The sequence below is a fragment of the Pantherophis guttatus genome, chromosome 9 (genome assembly GCF_059756535.1).
Source record: "Pantherophis guttatus breed Tessera chromosome 9, ASM5975653v1, whole genome shotgun sequence".
NCBI lineage: Eukaryota > Metazoa > Chordata > Lepidosauria > Squamata > Colubridae > Pantherophis > Pantherophis guttatus.
This window is the reverse complement of record NC_142071.1, coordinates 18,123,202-18,142,887: the sequence shown is the minus strand read 5'-3', so window position 1 is coordinate 18,142,887 and position 19,686 is coordinate 18,123,202. Positions and strand designations below refer to the sequence as shown.

Genomic DNA, 19,686 nt, shown 5'->3' with positions numbered 1-19,686 from the left:
CCATAGTAACAAAAGATGCTTCTTTCCCCTCCATCCCCAATAGGATCTCTTTCTTCATAAAGCATCTGAAAACCAACAATTATAAAGATCTGATGGAGGGGCGAAAGATTGCAACGAAGGCAGCAAAACCGTTGTAGGATTGCAGCCAGATCCTAAACTTGTTGTCAAGGAATGTTAGACTCTGTCTTGTGAATAAGCAAACTTCTTTTTCTCTTTTTAAAGGACCGGAAAGGTTTTGTGAATAGATCACCAAGTTTTTGACCTTATCTACCTCAATGTGTTGAGACCTGCTTATTGCAAAATCTTTACTCCAGCGACAGGCAATAGGATTCTACAAACGTTTCAAACAGCAATGGCTAATGAAATTATGGACGCTCTCATAGAACATCTGCTGCAAAGTTGCCCCCTTTGCAAAAGAAAACTAATCAAAAGCTGAAATGAGGCACGTGTGTGAAAAACCAGAGGTTCTCCAAGATTCTTAAAATACCCCTTCTAATTGCTCAAGTTAATTTGGAGGTGGAGAAAACAGGGCTTGATAGACTGAATTAGCCCCGTGCATTCACTTCTGCCTTCCCAGAAAGCAGAAATTATGGTTTACATTTGTAAGTGGAGGAGAATGCAGAACAGAGGGATGCCACTGAAGTCTCCTTCTACACAGACAACATGTTACAGGTGAGAGGAGTCTATCAAGGAATTGCTCAGGAGCTCAAGTTTCTAAATGGGAGAACTTCAAAATATTAGAAGTGCCCAATTTATTGTCTATTTACTGTCCCCTCCTTTCAGGATACTTGAATGCTGAATCAAATTTCAAGCAAGCCCCTGCACAGTATTTCTCAAACCTGGCATTTTAAGATGAGTGGACTTCAACTCCCAGAATTCCAGCAATGCTGGCTGGGGAAGTCCACACAACTTGAAGTTGCCAAGGTTGAGAAAACTTGCTCTAGCATGTTCCTGAACCTCTCCCATATCTGTGGGAATTGAAGTCCACACATCTTCAAAGTTGCCATGGTTGAAGAACTCCGCTCCAGCATCTTCCTGAAGAAGCAATCTGTAGAAGCTTGGTTCTTCAGCCTGGCTCTCAGCCATCCTTCCCGCCTAACTATCTTTTTCAAAGAGACACAAAGGTGTCAGTGCTACTTAGCACCTCTTCCGCTTGCATGGCTCATTCCCCACACAAAGCAGTGATAAGTCTAGCACATCAAACGGATGACGCTCAGTAGGCATAGCAACGGCATCAAACAGTTCAAGATTTCAGCATGAGACAAGAGGCCTCTGCCCGTATGCATAAGTGCATGAGCATCACATATGGTGGACAAGGCATTTGTATCAATAGTGGGTTTCAAATCCCGGTACTACTGATTTGCTATCGGTAGCGCGTGAGCGCATGCGCAGACCATTTTTGATGACATCTGGGCAGGTGGGCAGAGCCTCCTGCCGCCGTCGCTATTGGTTTGCCCAAACCGGAGTGAAACAGGAGCAACCCACCACTGTTCTGCACCCTTCCTAACCTCTTTTCTATGCTCCCTGGAGACCCTTAGCTTAAGCAGCCAAACTTCATGGCAAAAATTATGACTTTTGTCTGCGTGATTTCTCCCTTTCCATAATTTGGGGTAAAATATAGGTAGTCTTTGATTTGCCATTTGCTTGAGACTGTTCAAAGTTACAACAGTAGTGAAAGAAGTGACTTATGACTGTTTTTCGCACTTACAACTGTTACAGCATTCCCATGGTCATGCGATCAAAGTCCGGGCACTTGGCAACTGGTTGCAGTGTCCCAGGGTGGGGGTGGGGGGTAGGGTCACGTGATCACCTTTTACAACCTTCTGACAAGCAAAGTCAAAGTGGGAGCCAGATTCACTTAACAACAGTGCTTCACTTAACAACAGAGGCGAGAAAGGTAGTAAAATGGGGCAAAATTCACTGAACAACTGTCTTGCCTAGCAATAAAAATTTTGGGCTCAGTTGTGGTTGTAAGCCAAGGACTGCTTGTATATAGTATTCCTTCTTCTCACATAAAACTGAATGCATTTATTTTGCCCCATAAAACGAGCCTTCTCTCTTCTCCACCAAATGCCCAGCCTTGCCAAAGCAGTGCTGCCATCGCTTCCGTGCCCCTGACCACCCTCCTATCTTTAAGACGATTGTGCAATTCCCACTTGCACGTAGAGGCTCTTAATTTCTGAATCTGTTGGCAGCATGCTTCCATTTTAAGTCAACTCACCCAGCTATATAACATCAGGGGATAATGCTTGCTTTCTCTGCCTTCATCAGTCTTCGGGGCCCAAATGTGTTACAGGCTGCAAAGTGCTCTGAGAGACACTCAAGGGGCACACGCAAGCCAAGTGTGCAAAAGTGAGGATACTCTCCTATCCCCAAAAAAAGCCCACCCAGATTTAAGGGGAAACAGATTCACCATTGAGCAATGAGCTTCAAATCATAGTGGCATTGCATTCCCTAATTCATTCTCCCCATAAACAGAAAATGTTGATTTCTGAAGTGTCCTCAGCTGCCTAAGTCTATAGCCTTCTAAAAAGAAGACATCTAAATTAGTAGAAGATGCCCAAGCATGCTTTTTAGCTCTCATATTTTTTTTAAAAAAAGAGATACTTTAAGCCCTTGATTTTTTTATGTTGATTTTTTTACTCTGAGTTAGATGCAGAGTCTGGAAGCTTGACAGAATTGGGATGCATCCCAACTGGAAAAAAAAAAAGTAATAATAAAATAAAAATGAAATCTAAAAAAATTAAACAGCCTTTAGATTGACTTAAATGGTCACTGAATAACTCTAAGGATTTCAGTGAACCAAACCTAAATGTGAGGAAATCTTAAGCAAATTGACATTTTTCTATATATGTGGGCTGTACTGACATCTGTGTGATGTAATTCTGCTTATTTATCTTGGCATGGCATTAATCAATGATTGAGGAGGAGATATATTTACTGTCATCTATTTTTACATTAAAAAACTGCTCGTCTTTAAGAAAGTTTTCCCTTCAATTTTACATGCTTCCACCTGAAGTTTGCTATGTGATCCAGTTCTGATGTTGTTTGACTCACAAGAGTTTTTGACACAGGGGGACAAGTTTGGCTAAGACCAGAGGTGAAATGCTCCTGGTTTGGACCGAATCGCCCAATCTGGTAGTGATGGAGGCGGGTGGTTCGGAGAACCAGTAGCAAAAATCCCTGCCCCCCCACATGCCCAGCTGAGCCGCGCGATCATCAGAGGCTTTTTTTCTTTTAAATGCCCCTGACGATCCAAGCTGAGTTGCCTAATCGTCAGAGGCATTTAAAAGAAAAAAAGCCTCTGCCGATCAGGCAACTCAGCTGGGATCGTCAGAGCCTTTTGAAAGTATTTTTTTACAACCTCTTCACCGAAGAGGTTGTAGAAAAAATGGTTTTAAAAGTTAAAAAAAAAAATTGGCCACGCCCAGTCACATTACCCCCACCACCACCAAGCCACGCCCACAGAACTGGTAGTAACAAATTTTAGATTTCACCACTGGCTAAGACATCTGGGCTGCAAAAGGACCAAATACAAGGGGTCCTCCACTTACGACCACAATTAAGTCCAAAATTTCTGTTGCTAAGTGAAACATTTGTTCAGTGAGTTTGCCCCATTTTACAACCTTTCCTGCCTCTGTTGTTAAGTGAATCACTGCAGTTGTTAAGTTAGTCAAACTGTTAAGTGAATCTGGCTTCTCCATTGACTTTGCTTGTCAGAAAGTTGCAAAAGGGGATCACATGACCCTGCAACCGTCATAAATATGAGACAGTTGCCAAGAATCTGAATTTTGATCACATGACTATGGGGATTCTGCAATGATCATAAGTGTGAAAACTGGTCGTAAGTCGCTTTTTTCAGGGCCGCTGTAACTTTGAATGCTCACTAAACAAACTGTTGTAAGTTGAGGACTACAGTACATGTAACTCAGGGGTCGGTTCTACTTACCTTTACTACCGGTTCACAATGGGGCCGCGCGCTTGCGTTTGCTTTGCTCGCTCATGCGCATTTCTGCACATGCGCAGAAGCTTTCTGATGATGTCAGGGTCAGTGGGCGGAGCCTCCCACCAGTTTTCCTACTGGTTCTATAGAACCGGTCTGAATCGGGGGCAACCCACCACTGAAGTAACTACTCGAGAGCACCAAAGATATACAGAAATCCCTTGTAGTAAGCTGTCTTCTAGTGGTCATCGTGATTCTTGCCACTTAGTTTTGCTAGCCCAAGTCTTCTGCCCGGTACAGTACTGGTACTCCTTAATTTATGACCACAACTGAGATCAAGAGGGATGTTACATGCACATCACCACACAGGTGTAGACTTTCTCCATGTCACCAGGTGGCCCAAGATCTCAGCTCACATGGAGAACCTCATCATGGGATTTGTTGCTATGGCCATTAAGGGCATTACTTGGAGCCCATATGGAAAGGAAGAGGTTATTTAAATGCTTATTATGGATTATTGCATAGAACTCAAACTGATCCATTCAAGAAATCTACAAATGTCTCTTTTGGTCAGATGGAGCCTTCAAATCACTACCTTTACCTCTTATCTGTAGTGTTGGGCCATTGATCAGTTGACTGGGTTGCTAAACTCCTCTCAATGTTCAAAGTGTTTTTAGAAGCCTATCGGTTGACAGTTTCAAGAAACAAGAGCAGACATTATATGTTTCCAGTCTTGGCAATGTGAGACAATACCTGAAAACGCTCCCCGGGTCTTTCTCTGTGCCAGGTGACAAAGGGAACACTGACACTGGTGGACGTATACCAGACGGGAAGTATGGCCTGCTGTCCTTGGATCACAGTCACTGAAGTTTGTCCAACTTCCACTTCCAAGACAGCAGAAGACAGTCCTGCAAGGACAAAAGAAATACAAGCGCTGGTTACAGGAAGTCCTCAACTTATAACCGTTCATTTAGTGACTGTTTCAAAATTACAATTGCACTGAAAAAGGTGACTTATGACTGTTTTTCACACTTATGACCACTGCAGCATCTCTAGGGGTCATATGATTGACATTTGGATGATTGATAACTGGTTCATATTTATGAGGGTTGCATTGTCCCAGGGTCACGTGATCACCTTTTGTGACCTTCTGGCAAGCAAAGTCAAGGGGGAAGCCAGATTCACTTAACAACGGTATTACTAATTTAACAACTGCAGTGATTCACTTAACAAATGAATGGCAAAAAAGTGGCAAAAAAGGCATAAAATGGGGCAAAACTCAACAAATTTCTCACTTAGCAACATAAATTTTGGGCTTAACTGTGGTCATAAATCGAGGACTGCCTGCATTTACCACAGTAATACAGTATGAAGTATGGACACGTTATGAGTATTATGTGAAATCATCTGAGGAAAACAAATCTCCACAGACAGTTTTCACTGAGGAGAAAACTACATGTAATGTGTTCAGACAAGCTGAAACTGTTTGGGTAACCCAGACAAGAGAAGTTGTTTAGGCTGCAGAGAATTTAGGTTATTTCCTTCAGGGAAATACTTCTATTTCGGACAACAGGTTGGTTGGGGAATTCTGGGAGTTCAAGTCCACACCTTAAAAACTGGTCCAGGTTGGAAACACTGAACTAGAGTATCTATGGAGATTTTCAATCATCCAGGTCATGGTTGTCCCAAAGGTGCTTTTTCAAGAGGCAACTGGACTTTCTGGTTGTTCTTTGAAGACGTTTTGCTTCACATCCAAGAAGCTTCTTCAGCTCTTTATTCTTGGATGAGAAGCGAAATGTCTTCAAAGAACAACCAGAAAGTTCAGTTGCCTCTTGAAAAAGCACCTTTGGGACTGAACTAGAGTGTTTTCTTCTGGTCTACTAAGTGGACCTTTTGATTGTTGGTTTGCTTGGGTTGTTTTTATAGAATGATATCCATTTCTTGGTCTATTCCTGATTTGGCCACCTCAGGATCTCACCAGTTCCATACATAAAGGACTAGAGCTTAGATGAGTCATTTGCAAGATGCTTGCCACTAATTTCAAGTGACACCGAACATTAAGGTGAATGATGGAGTCTGAATTGTGAAATTAAGCCAGTGAGAGGCAGATGAGTCTAAGAATCTTTCCTCAGGATATTTAACAAGAAAAAAACAATCTCCACTCCAAGAACCACACAATTATAGGTTTTACCTCATAATCTTGTTGCTAAGGATTTCGACACTAACTGCATCATGTTGCTTTATTTGAAGTGACCTCTGAACTTCTGATCATTATTTCCATCAACTCCCCAGCTCCCTCATCCAGATTTTTCCCTATGAAGAGGTGGAGACTTTTAGTATTACTAGCAAATTGCCATCATTTTTCCCTCAGTGGAATTTTACCTCTTTCTGACGGAAATACACTGAATCTGGATCATTCTGTACATCTCTGATTTTCTAGCTAGGCTTTGTGGAAAACCATTCTCAAAAGCAACTGTTAAAAACAACACAATAAAAACAATTAACCAATGAATGGTTGCCATCTTCCAATGCCCACTACGAGAGACTGGCTTTAAAAAATAAAACAAACTTAATCACACTTGGAAAAGCTGCTAGCCTCCCTCATTAGTATTTCTATTTTGGGAACATGTTTTTTTTTTTAAGTCAGAAGGCGGCAATTTCTCTCTGAATTCAAAGCACTGAAAACTTGAATTGCAAAAAACATTTTTGATCACCATTTTCTATAGCACAAATATCTGATACCCACCCCACCCCCATCGCAGGTTATTCTGTACAGGTAATCCTTGACTTTTAATCAAAACTGAGCCTAGAGTTTTTGTTGCTAAGTGAAACAGTTGTTCAGTGAGTGCTGTAATGGTCGTAAGAGTGAAAAATGATCAGAAGTCCCTTTTTCCAGTGCTATTGTAACTTCAAACGGTCACTAAACATATGGTCGTTAAGTCAAGGACTACCTGTAGAAAGGGGGAAAGAAAAAAAAAGGACAGGTTACAATTCAAAATTGTAAGTATTAGATCTGCTTGTGGGCCTTCACATTGTGGATTCGCACTTCCTATGAAACAGCTTCCAAATCAGTTGCAATATTGGAGAGCTCTTGATTCATAAACTTACAACAGGATGTTCTGCCTCTGTTGATACCCCCTCATTACGCTTGGCAACAGAAATGATGGAGTTGACTTCATAACGTAATGGGTTTTTCTCCTCAGTGAATAAAGTTGTCCTTGTGGGACATGCCCTCCACTTCTTCTCAAGTCTTGAGGGGAAAAAAAGTGTTTCTAATCTACTTCAGTTCAGGGATGTATCCCTTGGGACACCAGGATAGTGAAGAGGTCTGAAAAGATGAATAACTGGGATTCCTTTTGTTTTCCTAGGAAAAGGTTTGGGGCAGATCATTCCACCAAGCAACATCAAGAGGAGATGACATAGGAAGTGAGGGTCTGCAGGAAGACCAGAGCCATCAGCCTCCTTGCTTCCTGATCTTTTTCTACACGGTCATTCCAGGGGTGAAATCCAGCAGGTTCTGACAGGTTCTGGAGAACCAGTAACGGAAATTTTGAGCAGTATGGAGAACAGGCAAATACCACCTCTGGCTGGCCCCAGAGTAGGGAATGGAGGAATAGAGATTTTGCAATATCCTTCCCCCAGGAGTGGGGAGGGAATGGGGATTTTGCAGTATCCTTCCCCTGGAGTAAGGTGGGAATGGAGATTTTGCAGTATCCTTCCCCTGCCACACCCACCAAGCCACACCACGCCCACCAAGCCACGCCCATAGAACTGATAGTAAAAAATATTGGATTTCAGCATTGGGTCATTCTATATATTTTTTTTTATATCAAGCCTTTTAGGCTGTAAACCTACTGGCAACAACTCTCCTCCTCTGTAGTTTCTCTGGAAGCTTTGTTGGATGAAGAAAAGTGTTTTCAATATATATATATATTGACTGTCTGTGAAAAGCGTTGTATACAAACTGCTTCTAGAAATTGTTCCTGTTAGGGTTACATGGTCAGCTTGACTCTTTCCTGGAGCTATCCCATTTTGTTCATCCATCCCATGATTTCCACTTCTCATTGAGATATTTTTAGATTCCCCCCCCTTTTTTTTTGGTTCCTTAAAAATATATGCACACAGAAACACAAAAGGATTACGTGCTTCTGAAGTGGAGTAAATTCCCAGGTGTGGGATGTAGGATTGGTCTCCTGAATTATAGGATGGCCTAATAAAGCCTGGGAGAATATTGTTATCCTTTGTTTGATGAGATCCCTGATGGTTTTCAACCTCCCTGGTAGTATGTACCAGTGTTCGTCAAGGAATGCCATAGGGAAGATGATCAGAAATTATTTTACATTGCCATAGAAACTAGTACTCAAAATAATGGAGATTTTGAAGCTACCTAAATTTCATTTAAATATACACTGTATTAAAGCACACACAGAGACACACACACACACCTCCACATGGCAATATCTATATATCAGTGGAATAGTTAACCTACAGAGGTTAGGTTAGGTCTATGGAGATTTTCAGTCATTCAGGTCATGCTTGTCCCAAAGGTGCTTTTCCAAAAAGCAACTGGACTTTCTTGGGTTTTTTTTCTTTTGAAAACATTTCACTTCTCAGCCAAGAAGCTTCTTCAGTTGGTTGAGAAGTGAAATGTTTTATTCTTTAAAATAAAGAAACTGAAGAAGTTTCTTGGATAAGAAGTTAAACACTTTCAACATTTTCAAAGAAAAAAACCCAAGAAAGTCCAGTTGCCTTTTGGAACAGTACCTTTGCGACTACAGAGGTTATGGGTTCTTTGTCTCTGAAGGTTTTTAGGATATTGAAGAGTCACTTCTCATGGATGGTTTAACTTGGGGGTCAGCAACCCGCAGCTCTGGAGCCGCATGTGGCTCTTTCATCCCTCTGCTGCGGCTCCCTGTCACCAGTCGACTCCACAATTGATAGGACTTTCAGTTAGGACAGGTAGAGGAAAAAGGATGCCACTCTAGGAGGAGACTCTATGGTGGGGGAACCGGACTTCTAGTCGGCTCCAGAATTCAATGGGGGGCTTTCGGTTAGGACAGGAGTGGGCAACTGTGGCCCTTTTACAACCTGTGGACTTCAACTCCCAGAATTCCTGAGACAGCCAAGCTGGCTCAGGAATTCTGGGAGTTGAAGTCCACAGGTTGTAAAAGGTCATAGTTGCCCACCCCTGGGTTAGGACCTTTGTGGCTCTTTGAGTGTTTAAGGTTTCCGACCCCTGGTTTAATTGGTTTTCCTGAATTTTGTAGAAGGTTGGAGTAGATGGTTCTTGTGGTTCATTCAAACCAGGGGTGGGTTCTAACTGGCTTTATTACCGGTTCTCTTTGTGCATGCGCTTTGTGCATGATCGCCTCTTGGGTCGCGCGCTTTGCGCAAGCGTGTGGCGAATCTGCCCAGCTGAGGTGTGGCAATCCACTCTGCCACACCTCTCAGCTGGGCGAAAAAAGAAGAAATATAAGGTCGGAATAATGCGGGGGCAGGCGGGAGGGCCCAGCTCCTGAAGAAAGAGAACCGGTTTGGTGATGTAATAGCGTCACTGCTACCGGCTCGGCCAAACTGGGCCAAACCGGGAGCAACCCCCCACTAATTCAAACTCCTACAATTCTAACCTCTTTGGCAACCTCTTTCCATTCAAACCCAAGCACAGACCATCTAAATAAACTTCACCCTGGAATTTGTTCAGATTGGCGGGATTGATATGTAATAGAAAAACAACAGTGCCACCGCTGTCCAACTCTCAGAAAAATAACACAATAAAATAAGTTTTAAAGAACCCTCCTGACCCAAAAGAAATTCCAAAGGGCCTTGGGAATGAATGACAGAGAGGAAAAATTTGGGGGTGGGGGGTGGGGGTGGGGGGTGGGGGTAGGAAATTGGAAGGTGGATTTTGATACAAATTAGCTTTAGTCTCCTTCCAGCTAAGAAGGGTTTATTTATTTATTTATTTATTAGTCCAATTTATATGCCGCCCTTCTCCGTAGATTGGTCGTTGCTTACCTGAACAACCCTTTTGTACACGCTGCGAGGACACTCCTCAGAATGGGATACGATCACTCCTATTCGCACAGCTGAGTGTCAATCAAATCCCTCTGGAGCTGCATCCACCTCACTTCCTGCTTCCTCCTCAGACTTTTCACGAAGACAACTTGGTTCAATAGCAGCAGGATCGACCGCGAGAACTCCATAAGGTAGACCCACAGGAAGCAGACAGCTACAGAGGGAGAAAAAGCAGACCTCCACCAAAGCCAGGCACAGCCAAGAAAAAGGGAGGGACGGAGTGTCCTCGCAGCGTGTACAAAAGGGTCGTTCAGGTAAGCAACGACCATTTTCCTACACGCTGCTCGGACACTCCTCAGAATGGGACATACCCAAGTTAGAGAAGAAGGGGGGGACTTAAGCCGTAGACTGGTCTTGGGGAGAGATTACAGCCTGTAATACCCTTCTGCCAAAGGCAGCATCTGCAGAAGCAAACTTATCCAGCCTATAGTGACTTACAAAGGATGAAAGGGAAGACCATGTGGCCGCCCGGCAAATATCATCTACCGAAGCCTGGGTAGCCCAAGCCGCAGAGGTTGCGGCGCTACGAGTAGAATGGGGCAGTATACCACCCGGGACAGGGGCCTCTCTTAAGTCATATGCCTTGGATATACAGGCTTTGAGCCACCTGCCTACTGTAGATGAAGAAACCTTCTGGTCCAGGGAAGAGGGAAGGAAGGACACCAACAGAGCCTCAGTCTTTCGAAAAGGGGCAGTCCTTTTAAGATATCTTCTCAATGCCCGTCGCACATCCAAAGTATGCCACCGCTTCTCAGCAGGATGACGCGGGTTCGGGCAAAAGTTAGGCAAGACGAGTTCTTGGGCTCGATGAAAGCGAGTATTCACTTTAGGAACAAAAGCCGGGTCGAGGCGTAGAACAACCCGGTCAGGATAGAAGATGCAGAGATCACTCCTCATGGACAAGGCAGCAATTTCGGATACTCTGCGCGCTGAAGTTATTGCCAACAAAAAGGCCATCTTTAAGGACAAGTAGCGTAGACTGGACGAAGCGATGGGTTCGAACGGTGGACTCGTCAGGGCCTGCAACACCAAGGTAAGGTCCCAAGTGGGGTAGCGGTGAATCGGCGGAGGCCGCAAGTTTGAGACCCCTTGGAGGAAGGAACGGATCCTGGGGTCCTGAGACAAAGGAACACGAGATTCTCCTGACAGGACAGTCGCCAGAGCCGCCACCTGTCGGCGTAGAGTCACGGGAGCCAAGCCCTTGGAGAATCCCACATGCAGAAAACACAGAATGTCCGGAACAGAAGCCGTTGTGGGATCTACGTGATGATCCCCGCACCATCTCGTGAAGGCAGTCCATGAGGCGTTATAAATACGAATTGTTGATGGTCTTCGAGCTGCCTGAATAATGGAGATAACGTCGTCAGACAGATTGTCCTTGATGAGCTTTATGCGCTCAAATGCCACACGGCTAATCGAAGCCATTCTGGTTCTGGATGACGGATGGCTCCTTGAGTTAGTACTATCTTGTCGGGTGGAATCCTCCACGGTGGCTCGACCGATAAGTTCTTGAGGTCGGCGAACCACTCTCGACGGGGCCAATACGGTGCTACCAGTAGAAGGTTCGCCCGTTCGTGAATGACCTTCCGCACGACCTTGGAGATGACAGGAAGGGGAGGGAAGGCATAAAGAAGGCCCCGGGGCCACTGACTCCGAAGAGCATCCAGCCCCTCTGCTGCTGGACATGGATAGCGGGAGAAGAATCTCGGCAATTGGGTGTTCTGAGCCGTCGCAAACAGGTCCACTAGGGGAAGGCCAAACCTCCTGGACAGGTCCTGGAACAAACCGGGGTCCAACCTCCACTCGGCGTGATCTATTTGGTCTCTGCTGAGCCAATCTGCCTCTCGATTGAGAGTCCCCGAGATGTGTTCGGCTTTTATCGACGAGAGGTGGAGCTCCGCCCATGACAGAAGACGCTCCGTCTCCTGCATTAGTGTCCAGGAGCGGGTCCCCCCTTGTTTGTTGATATGGGCCTTGGTGGCCACATTGTCCGTTAGAATCAGAAGGTCCTGGCGATATACAAGGTGTTTGAAGTGTATCAGGGCGAGTCGGACCGCTCTGAGCTCTAGCCAATTTATATTGTGCAGCTTTTCCGCCGACGACCAGGCACCTTGGGCTAGCTGACGGTCGAGGTGAGCCCCCCAGCCTCGCAGACTTGCGTCCGTGGTCAACACCATCCGAGCTGGTTCCAGAAAGGGGGAACCCTTGTTGAGGGCCGGAGACAGCCACCACCTCAGGGAAAGGCGAACGGGAGCTGGAACCTTTACCTTGAGAAGAGACTCCGCTCGACCTTGTCTCTGGTAAGGGAGCAGGAACCATTGGAGGTGACGAAGATGGAAACGCGCCCACGGAACAATGTCTATGCAAGATATCAACTTTCCCAGAAGCTGGGAGAGAGACAGTAAGGTCACAGTCCGGCGTAGTAAGACTTGAGATGTCAGTTCCCGAATGCTGGCTTGTCTGTCGGGAGATAGGGAGACCACACACAGCGTTGAATCTATCGTTGCTCCGAGATGTAGGATACTCGATGTGGGAACAAGATGGCTTTTGGCAAGATTCAAAGTGAACCCGTGGTCTTGAAGGGACTGAAGTACTAGCTCCCGGTCCTGGGCCGCCTGTTCGAGAGAAGACGACAGGATCAAAATGTCGTCGAGGTAACATGCCAGACGAACCGGAACCTCTCTGAGCGACGCCGCTACTGCTGCTAGCAACTTTGTAAACGTCCTCGGAGCGGACGAAAGGCCGAATGGCATAGCCCGATATTGAAAATGGTGGTCTCCAAACGCAAACCGGAGGAACTTCCTGTGCGACTGATGAATGGGGACGTGCAAGTACGCTTCCTTTAGATCTACAGATTGCATCAGATCTCCCCGACGAATGCAGCCCAGCAGAGACTTGAGGGAATGCATTTTGAACCGACGGTACAAGATGTGTTGATTGAGACGTCGAAGGTTCAAAATGCCTCTCCAATCGCCCGAGGATTTCGGTACCAGGAATAGTGTTGAATAAAAGCCGGTTTTGAGTTGATCCAATGGAACCTGTTCTATGGCCTGGATTTGCAACAGATGGTGAATTTCGAGTAGCAGCAGAGATCGCTTCTCCGGCTGAAGTGGCCAAGGGCATTGAAAGTAAAAGTCCTGTGGCATGGTGGTGAATTCCAAATGTAACCCTTCGGTGACAGTTTGGACAATCCAGGCATCTGAGGTGGTAGTTGGCCACAGGTGAGAAAATGCCTGGAGCCTGCCCCCGATTGGGACCGGAGGCGGTGAGTCACTTACCGCGCCTGGAAAAACGGCCCGCCGACTGTCTGAAAGGTCGCCTGAAGTTGGATTGTCGGCGACCGCGGTCACGAAAGGGCGCCCTGTCTGAAGTTGACTGGTACTGAGACTGCGAAGATCTGTAGTAAGAGGCGCCCCCGGCGCCTTGCTCTTGTCGAAAGGGCAGTCGATTATAAGGTACATAGCGCCTCTCCTGGCGTCGGAGAGACGTGGGTAACACCTTCTTCTTATCCCTATTCTCGACCAACACAGAGTCCAGGGATGAACCAAATAAGGCAGGGCCCTTGTAAGGGGCAGCAGTCAAGCGCCATTTCGACTTGGCGTCAGCTCTCCAGTTACGGAGCCACAAGAGACATCTTGAAGATACAGTCGAAGCTAAGGCCCGGGAAGCGAACTTAGCTGCGTCCAAAGACGCGTCAGCCGAATATTCAGCAGCTGCGACCAGTTTGGCCAGGTCCTGCTGTAATCGTGCGTCCTCCGGGGGAAGCCTGTCCTTCAATTGGCGCAACCACACCAGCGATGCCCGATTAAAGAATGATGAGGAGGTTGCAGCACGAATGGCCCAAGCCGCCGCTTGGTGTGTTTTACGAAACCCCATTTCGGCTCATTTGTCCTCAAACTTGAGACCATCCCCAGCCTCACCTACCAGGATGGAAGACGATGTGAGACTCGCCACCGGATCATCAATTGTAGGTAACTGCAGGAGGGCATCCAGCGCAGGGGCCGATGCATAGAGCTTTCGATCAAATGAATTCGGACCCGACAACGAGGCGGGGCGGTCCCAAGGCTTTTGAACAACTTGGCAGAAAAGATCCGGACAGGGAACGAAGTCCTCATCAGGTTGAGGTAGATTGAACAAGTTACTATTGGGGCCAGATGGAGTAGAAGAAGAGGAGCCCTGAAGAGGCGTGGAATCCATATTAGTGGCAGCTTTTGCCTTGCGTAGGAGAGAGCGAAACAGAGAAGGCTTAAATAGACCCGGAAAGGCCGGCTTGTCCTGAATCTCTTCTTCATCCTCTGACATCTCAAAGTCATCTAGGAAATCGTCCTCCCGGGCTGATTCAGGCACAAGGCTACAGGCAACAGATTGCTGTTGATGTTGTGCCCCAGGGGGATGCATGGAAAAGGCAGAAGTAGTATGGCACGTAGGAGCAGGGAAGGCACCAGTGGCTTGTTGCAACCCCATTTGATACATATGGGACATGGCCTGAGAAAAAAAGGACTGAAAATCCACAGGCTGAGGGAACCCTGGGCCCGCTTCAGGACGGAGGCCGGCTGCAGTGGGTGTAAAAGTAGCTTCAGGTCCTGACCTAGAAGCTTGAGAAAAATGGCTTGCAAAACTAGATGAGCGGGACCTGACACTAGCCCTTGACTGATTAGGCACAGAAATTGGAACCTCCTGAGAGGTCGATGGTCCATCCTCCCTCAGACCACTGGCCAATAAATCTACATCATGAGAGGCCGAGGGCTCACAGGTCACCTCGTGGCTCAAGCCTTCAGGAATTGGTCCTTGACCAGGGTCCTGGGCCCGTTGCCTAGCCTTAGCAAACTGCTTTTCTAATGCCTTATGCCTCCTTTGGGCATCTTTATCTGCTGTGGCAGATCTGGAGGCCTTCACCTGTCTGGAAGCCTTAGATTTCTTCCCCCTAAGCTGTCTAGGGGAAGGCACTGGGGAGGGAGAGGGACTCCTGTCCATATCAGAAGACAGAGCACCTTCCTCCCTGTCATCCATGATCAATCACCCCAATGAATTAGTATTTATTGATTAATTAATTGTAAATAGAAACTTATCAATTGTATATATATATATATAATTAAATATTAGTAATATGAATTTTAATATATGTATATCTGATATTGGTTTTTCTTTTTTCTTTTCTTTTTTTTTTAATAAATTCAAATGACTATGTACAAGAAAAAACAGGGCTATCAATTATAACTAGGCAACGGCCTTTTTTTTTTTTTTTAATAATAAATTGAAAGAAAATTAAGCAATATGTACTTCCCTGGGACTTTCAGGCACCCTTCTGCGGTAGTTGTAAATTGCAGGTACGATCAGGACAGCGTCCCCACCTGCCGGCAACCTAGCGACCCTGGAAACCAAAGCCCAGGTCGCTATGCCCATGTAGCAGCGAAAAACAGCGGCGATGGTCAGGGCCCAAAATGGCGGCCCGCGAGGCGAATTTCCACAAGTCCTAAGCCAGGCGAAACACAGCGCCTATGGCCGGACTGAAGCTGCAGCAGAACGAAGCAGTCTCAATCTCCCAAAACGGCTGATGAGTATGCCAGCCGGCAGGGACTCAAGCCGATATATCCGATGGCCGCTAAAACAATCCACGGCCTCGCACAGTGACTGGCAGTAAAATGGCTGCAAATGGCGGCAAATGGCGGTAAGAATGATTAGAAACAAACCGCCAGTCAAACCAAGCCGCTAGCGGCGGCCGGAGCCCCGGACCGCCGAATGCGCTTTAAACCTCACCCAGTGAAGGCAGTCGAAGCGCAGCACTTTAAAGTAATAAATAAAAAATATTAAGCCAAATCACTAAATGGAAAGGTAAATTTAAGAATAAATTTAAAGAGAAGTACAGACACTCAATGCTATTGCAATGGCTGAGTGAAAAAGTCTGAGGAGGAAGCAGGAAGTGAGGTGGATGCAGCTCCAGAGGGATTTGATTGACACTCAGCTGTGCGAATAGGAGTGATCGTATCCCATTCTGAGGAGTGTCCGAGCAGCGTGTAGGAAAATCAGGGCGGCTTACAATGCATTATAGCAATAGCCTGCATACTTTTTTGTATATACCTGCTTATTAGGGCTTTCGGGCCCCCCTAAGCGGTGTTGTTCTATACAAAGTTGGCTTATTGCCCCCACAATCTGGGTCCTCAATTTACCTACCTCGAAAGGATGGAAGGCTGAGTCAACCTTGAGCCTGGTGAGATTCGAACTTGCACTAATTGCAGGCAGCTGGCAGCTAAGTGCTAGCAGTTAACAGCACTTTAGTCCGCTGCACTACTGAGGCTCTTTGGATCTCCTTCTTTGAAATTCCTTAATTATTAAGCATATCTGCCCCAAACAGCATTTCAGAGGAAAGTTAACAGCTCTTGAAAAGTGATGGGGTTGATTCCGACTGGTCCAAGTAGCATGCCTCAGCTGCAGGGCAAGAAAATCAAATGGAATCAGATGCTCTGAAAATGCTCTGCATTTTCCTGACACGATAATACCCAAGATGTCAAAGCGGAAACAAAATTGCCCATGAGGTCCAGAGAATCATCATACCCCCTAAAGACTTGGCCTGTGACTTGCTGCTTGCCTAAACCCCCTCAAATACTAGGATGGCAACCTTGATTAACATCAGAAATGTAGTCTGTTCAGTGAGAAGCATCACATTCAAGAGCTAAGGACCAGAAACTGATTTCTGAATGGATTTTAATACACTGGCTTCCTCGGAATTCCTTCCCAAAGGATGGGGCATTTATTTGCATCCTGCCTTTACTATACTGCCTCCACTAAATGAAACAGGATAAAATTTCTTTGCAAACAGGATAGAAAGTATTTAAATACATTTTTTTTCTTTAAAAACGCAGATGCACGCACACATACGTACCCACACTTTTGTCAGAAAGCAAAAAATGCTATATGTTGCTAACAGCCAAGATGTATTTTTTTTGCCCCTTCGGGCTCCTTAAAGGATACACCACCTGCCATCAGGAGGAAGGGATTTCCTGTCTTCCAAGGCCTGACTTCAAGATGCCGGAAGCAAGAACACTGGCGATAATGGAGCCCAGCCTCCAGCGCCTCCCGGTTACAGGAAATGCTCTCTGGCAACAGGTCCAGTCATTTCCACCAAAGGCTTTGGAGAAACAAAACCTAGGAAACCGCCTGGGATAACAACAGGAAGCTGCCCTTCTGCCTTGCTCGATAAGGTGCCAAGATTTTTTCCAGGGGCCTCCCTCTTTGCTATCGGTTCTCCGCAGTTGCAATCACAGAGTTTTTGTTTGCCATGGAAGTTACGACCCCTCTACATGAGGCAGAGACCACCAACCCTCTCCAGGCCCAACATCCTGACTGCATCAGTGCCAGAGGTCCAAAAGAATGTTTTCAGAAGGACCAAGGTGTCGATTTGAGAGGCAGGCAAACTGGATCTTCGGTTCACCAACTAATGGGTTGGAGTTATGGGGCTGAAGAGCAAGGGCCTGCCTTCTTGTTGGATAAATCAGAAGGCAGCAACCTGAAACATAAAGTCCTCAAAGCCCTTGTGTGCTTCATTTTAGGGTCCAAGGCATTCTGCCATTTAAATAATGGAGGTCAGGAGCTGCAGGTCGTCAGCTCAGCTTGGAAGAGGGGACTCTTTACACTAAAAGCCAGAATGATATAATGGTTGAGGTCAGGGGTGAAATGCTCCCGGTTTGGACGAACCGGTAGTGATGGTGGCCGGTGGTTCAGAGAACGAGTAGCGATAGTGGCGCAAGGCTCTGCCCACCCGCCCAGTCGTTGTTACTTCCTGATTTTAACCAGGAAGTAACCTGTTTTTTACCCTCTGTGCATGTGCAGAAGGGTTGTGCATGCGCAGAGGGTCCGTAGCGCATGCACTTCTGAACCGGTTGGGAAGGTAAGTAGATTTCACCCCTGGTTGAGGTGCTGAATTAGGGCCAGGTTCAAGTTCACTGTTACCCATGGAAACTGTCTGGGTGTCTTCAGGCCAGCCAGTCTTCTGTAACCCACAAAACTATTGTTGTGAGGAAACACAGGAGGAGGAGAGAAGCTACACATAGAGCTTTGAACTCTTGGAGGAAAGGTGGGATTTACGTCTGACAAACAACAACAAAAACTACTTTCCCTTTTACTCCCCACAGAAGAAACCAAATGACACATTTCTCTGTGTTTATGACAGGAAAAAAAAAAGATCCTCAGCATTATTGGCTACCTTCGTAGAATGAAGGAAAACTAAAACTTTGTCTATGCTGTGAGACAAGAATTGGGGTCCATCCTGCTTAAAAGGTACAGATAGGGAAACGAGGTGACTTTGGGACAAGAGCAAACATTAGTACAAACAGCAATTGACTATTTCTATTTGGTTCTCTCTGAAACTGATGGTGTTTATTTGTATAGATTTTTTTCCAGACAACATGTAAGTGGGTAGGTGGGAAGGTTCCTTCCTTCTTTCCTTCTTTCCTTCCTCCCTCCCTCCCTCCCTCCCTCCCTCCCTCCCTCCATCTCTGAATTTTAAAATCTTATTTTAGCATAAATAAAGATGTCCTACTTGTTTCCTTGGAGATAGCCCATAACATAAAGGCCACCTGTCAATGCGATGTGTCTGGCAAGCAACAGAAAGCAGGCATTGCTACTAGCAAATCTGATGACATGCGCCAGAAGGCAAGTTTGAAGGAATATTAACAAGTCAGAATATGACATTCCAAGTGGGAAGGGGTTTCAAGGATGGAGACATGAGCAGGACAGTCCTTTGAGGTCAGCAGAATAAAAGCTACCTGGAGCTACCTGGAGTATCCCCCCCCCACAACATAACAATCCCTAGTTTGAGATTGGGTCCTTGTATTTTCTCTTTTAAGGAAAAGATGCAACTGGAAGCAAAGGAAGAGAGCTGTGGCCCTGGAACAGCCATGGTCACATTCATTTCATACCCTACCTGGAGTCTTCTTGGCTAATCATAGTTGGAAAGAAAAAAAATGGGTGAGATAAATAAATAAACAGACAGACAGACTCTGGAAAGAGTGCAGAGAAGAGCAACAAATATGATTGTGGTGCTGGAGGCTAAAACATTTGAAGAATGATTGCAGGAATTGTGTAGGTCTAGTCTAGTGAAAAGAAAAACTGGGGTGATATAATAGCAATGTTCCCACTATTTGAGGGGCTGCCACAAAGAAGAGGGAGTCAGTCTATTTTCCAAAGCATCAGAAGGCAGGACAAGAAGCAATGGATGGAAACTAATGAAGGAGAGAAGCAACCTAAAACTAAGGAGAAATTTCTTGTCAGTAAGAACCATCAACCAGTGGAACAGCTTCAGAAGTTGTGGTGCTGCAACCCTGGAAGCTTTAAGAAGGGACTGGACAACTATTTGTCTGAAATGATATGGGTCTAGGATATCCTGCTTGAGCAGGGGGTTGGACTAGAAATCCTCCAAAGTCCCTTCCGACTCTGTTATTCTGTGCAATCTCTCTGATCTTCTTCCTTTCTCCAATTCCAATTCCAGCAAAGAACTATGCCTACAATACATGGTGGTTCAGGGATAGATTTGGAAATGTATCTACAAAGAGAATCTAGTTATCTACACTTTTGGGCTAAATAAAAACGTATTGATGAATACAAATAAATGTTCAATAGAGAGAAAGAGAAGTAGCATATTTTTGTATTATTTATCTTCAAAGAAAGGAACA

General features: G+C 45.6%; 1 protein-coding gene across 1 annotated transcript in view; it reads right to left on the bottom strand.

Annotated features, from left to right (window-relative positions):
- The window catches only part of ESAM (endothelial cell adhesion molecule), a 73,863-nt gene that overhangs the window by 10,282 nt on the left and 43,895 nt on the right, over window positions 1-19,686 (bottom strand). The window contains exon 2 of the mRNA XM_034421894.3: window positions 4,697-4,851. Coding sequence (XP_034277785.1) covers window positions 4,697-4,851 — 155 coding nt within the window. The remainder of the gene's footprint in view (window positions 1-4,696; window positions 4,852-19,686) is intronic.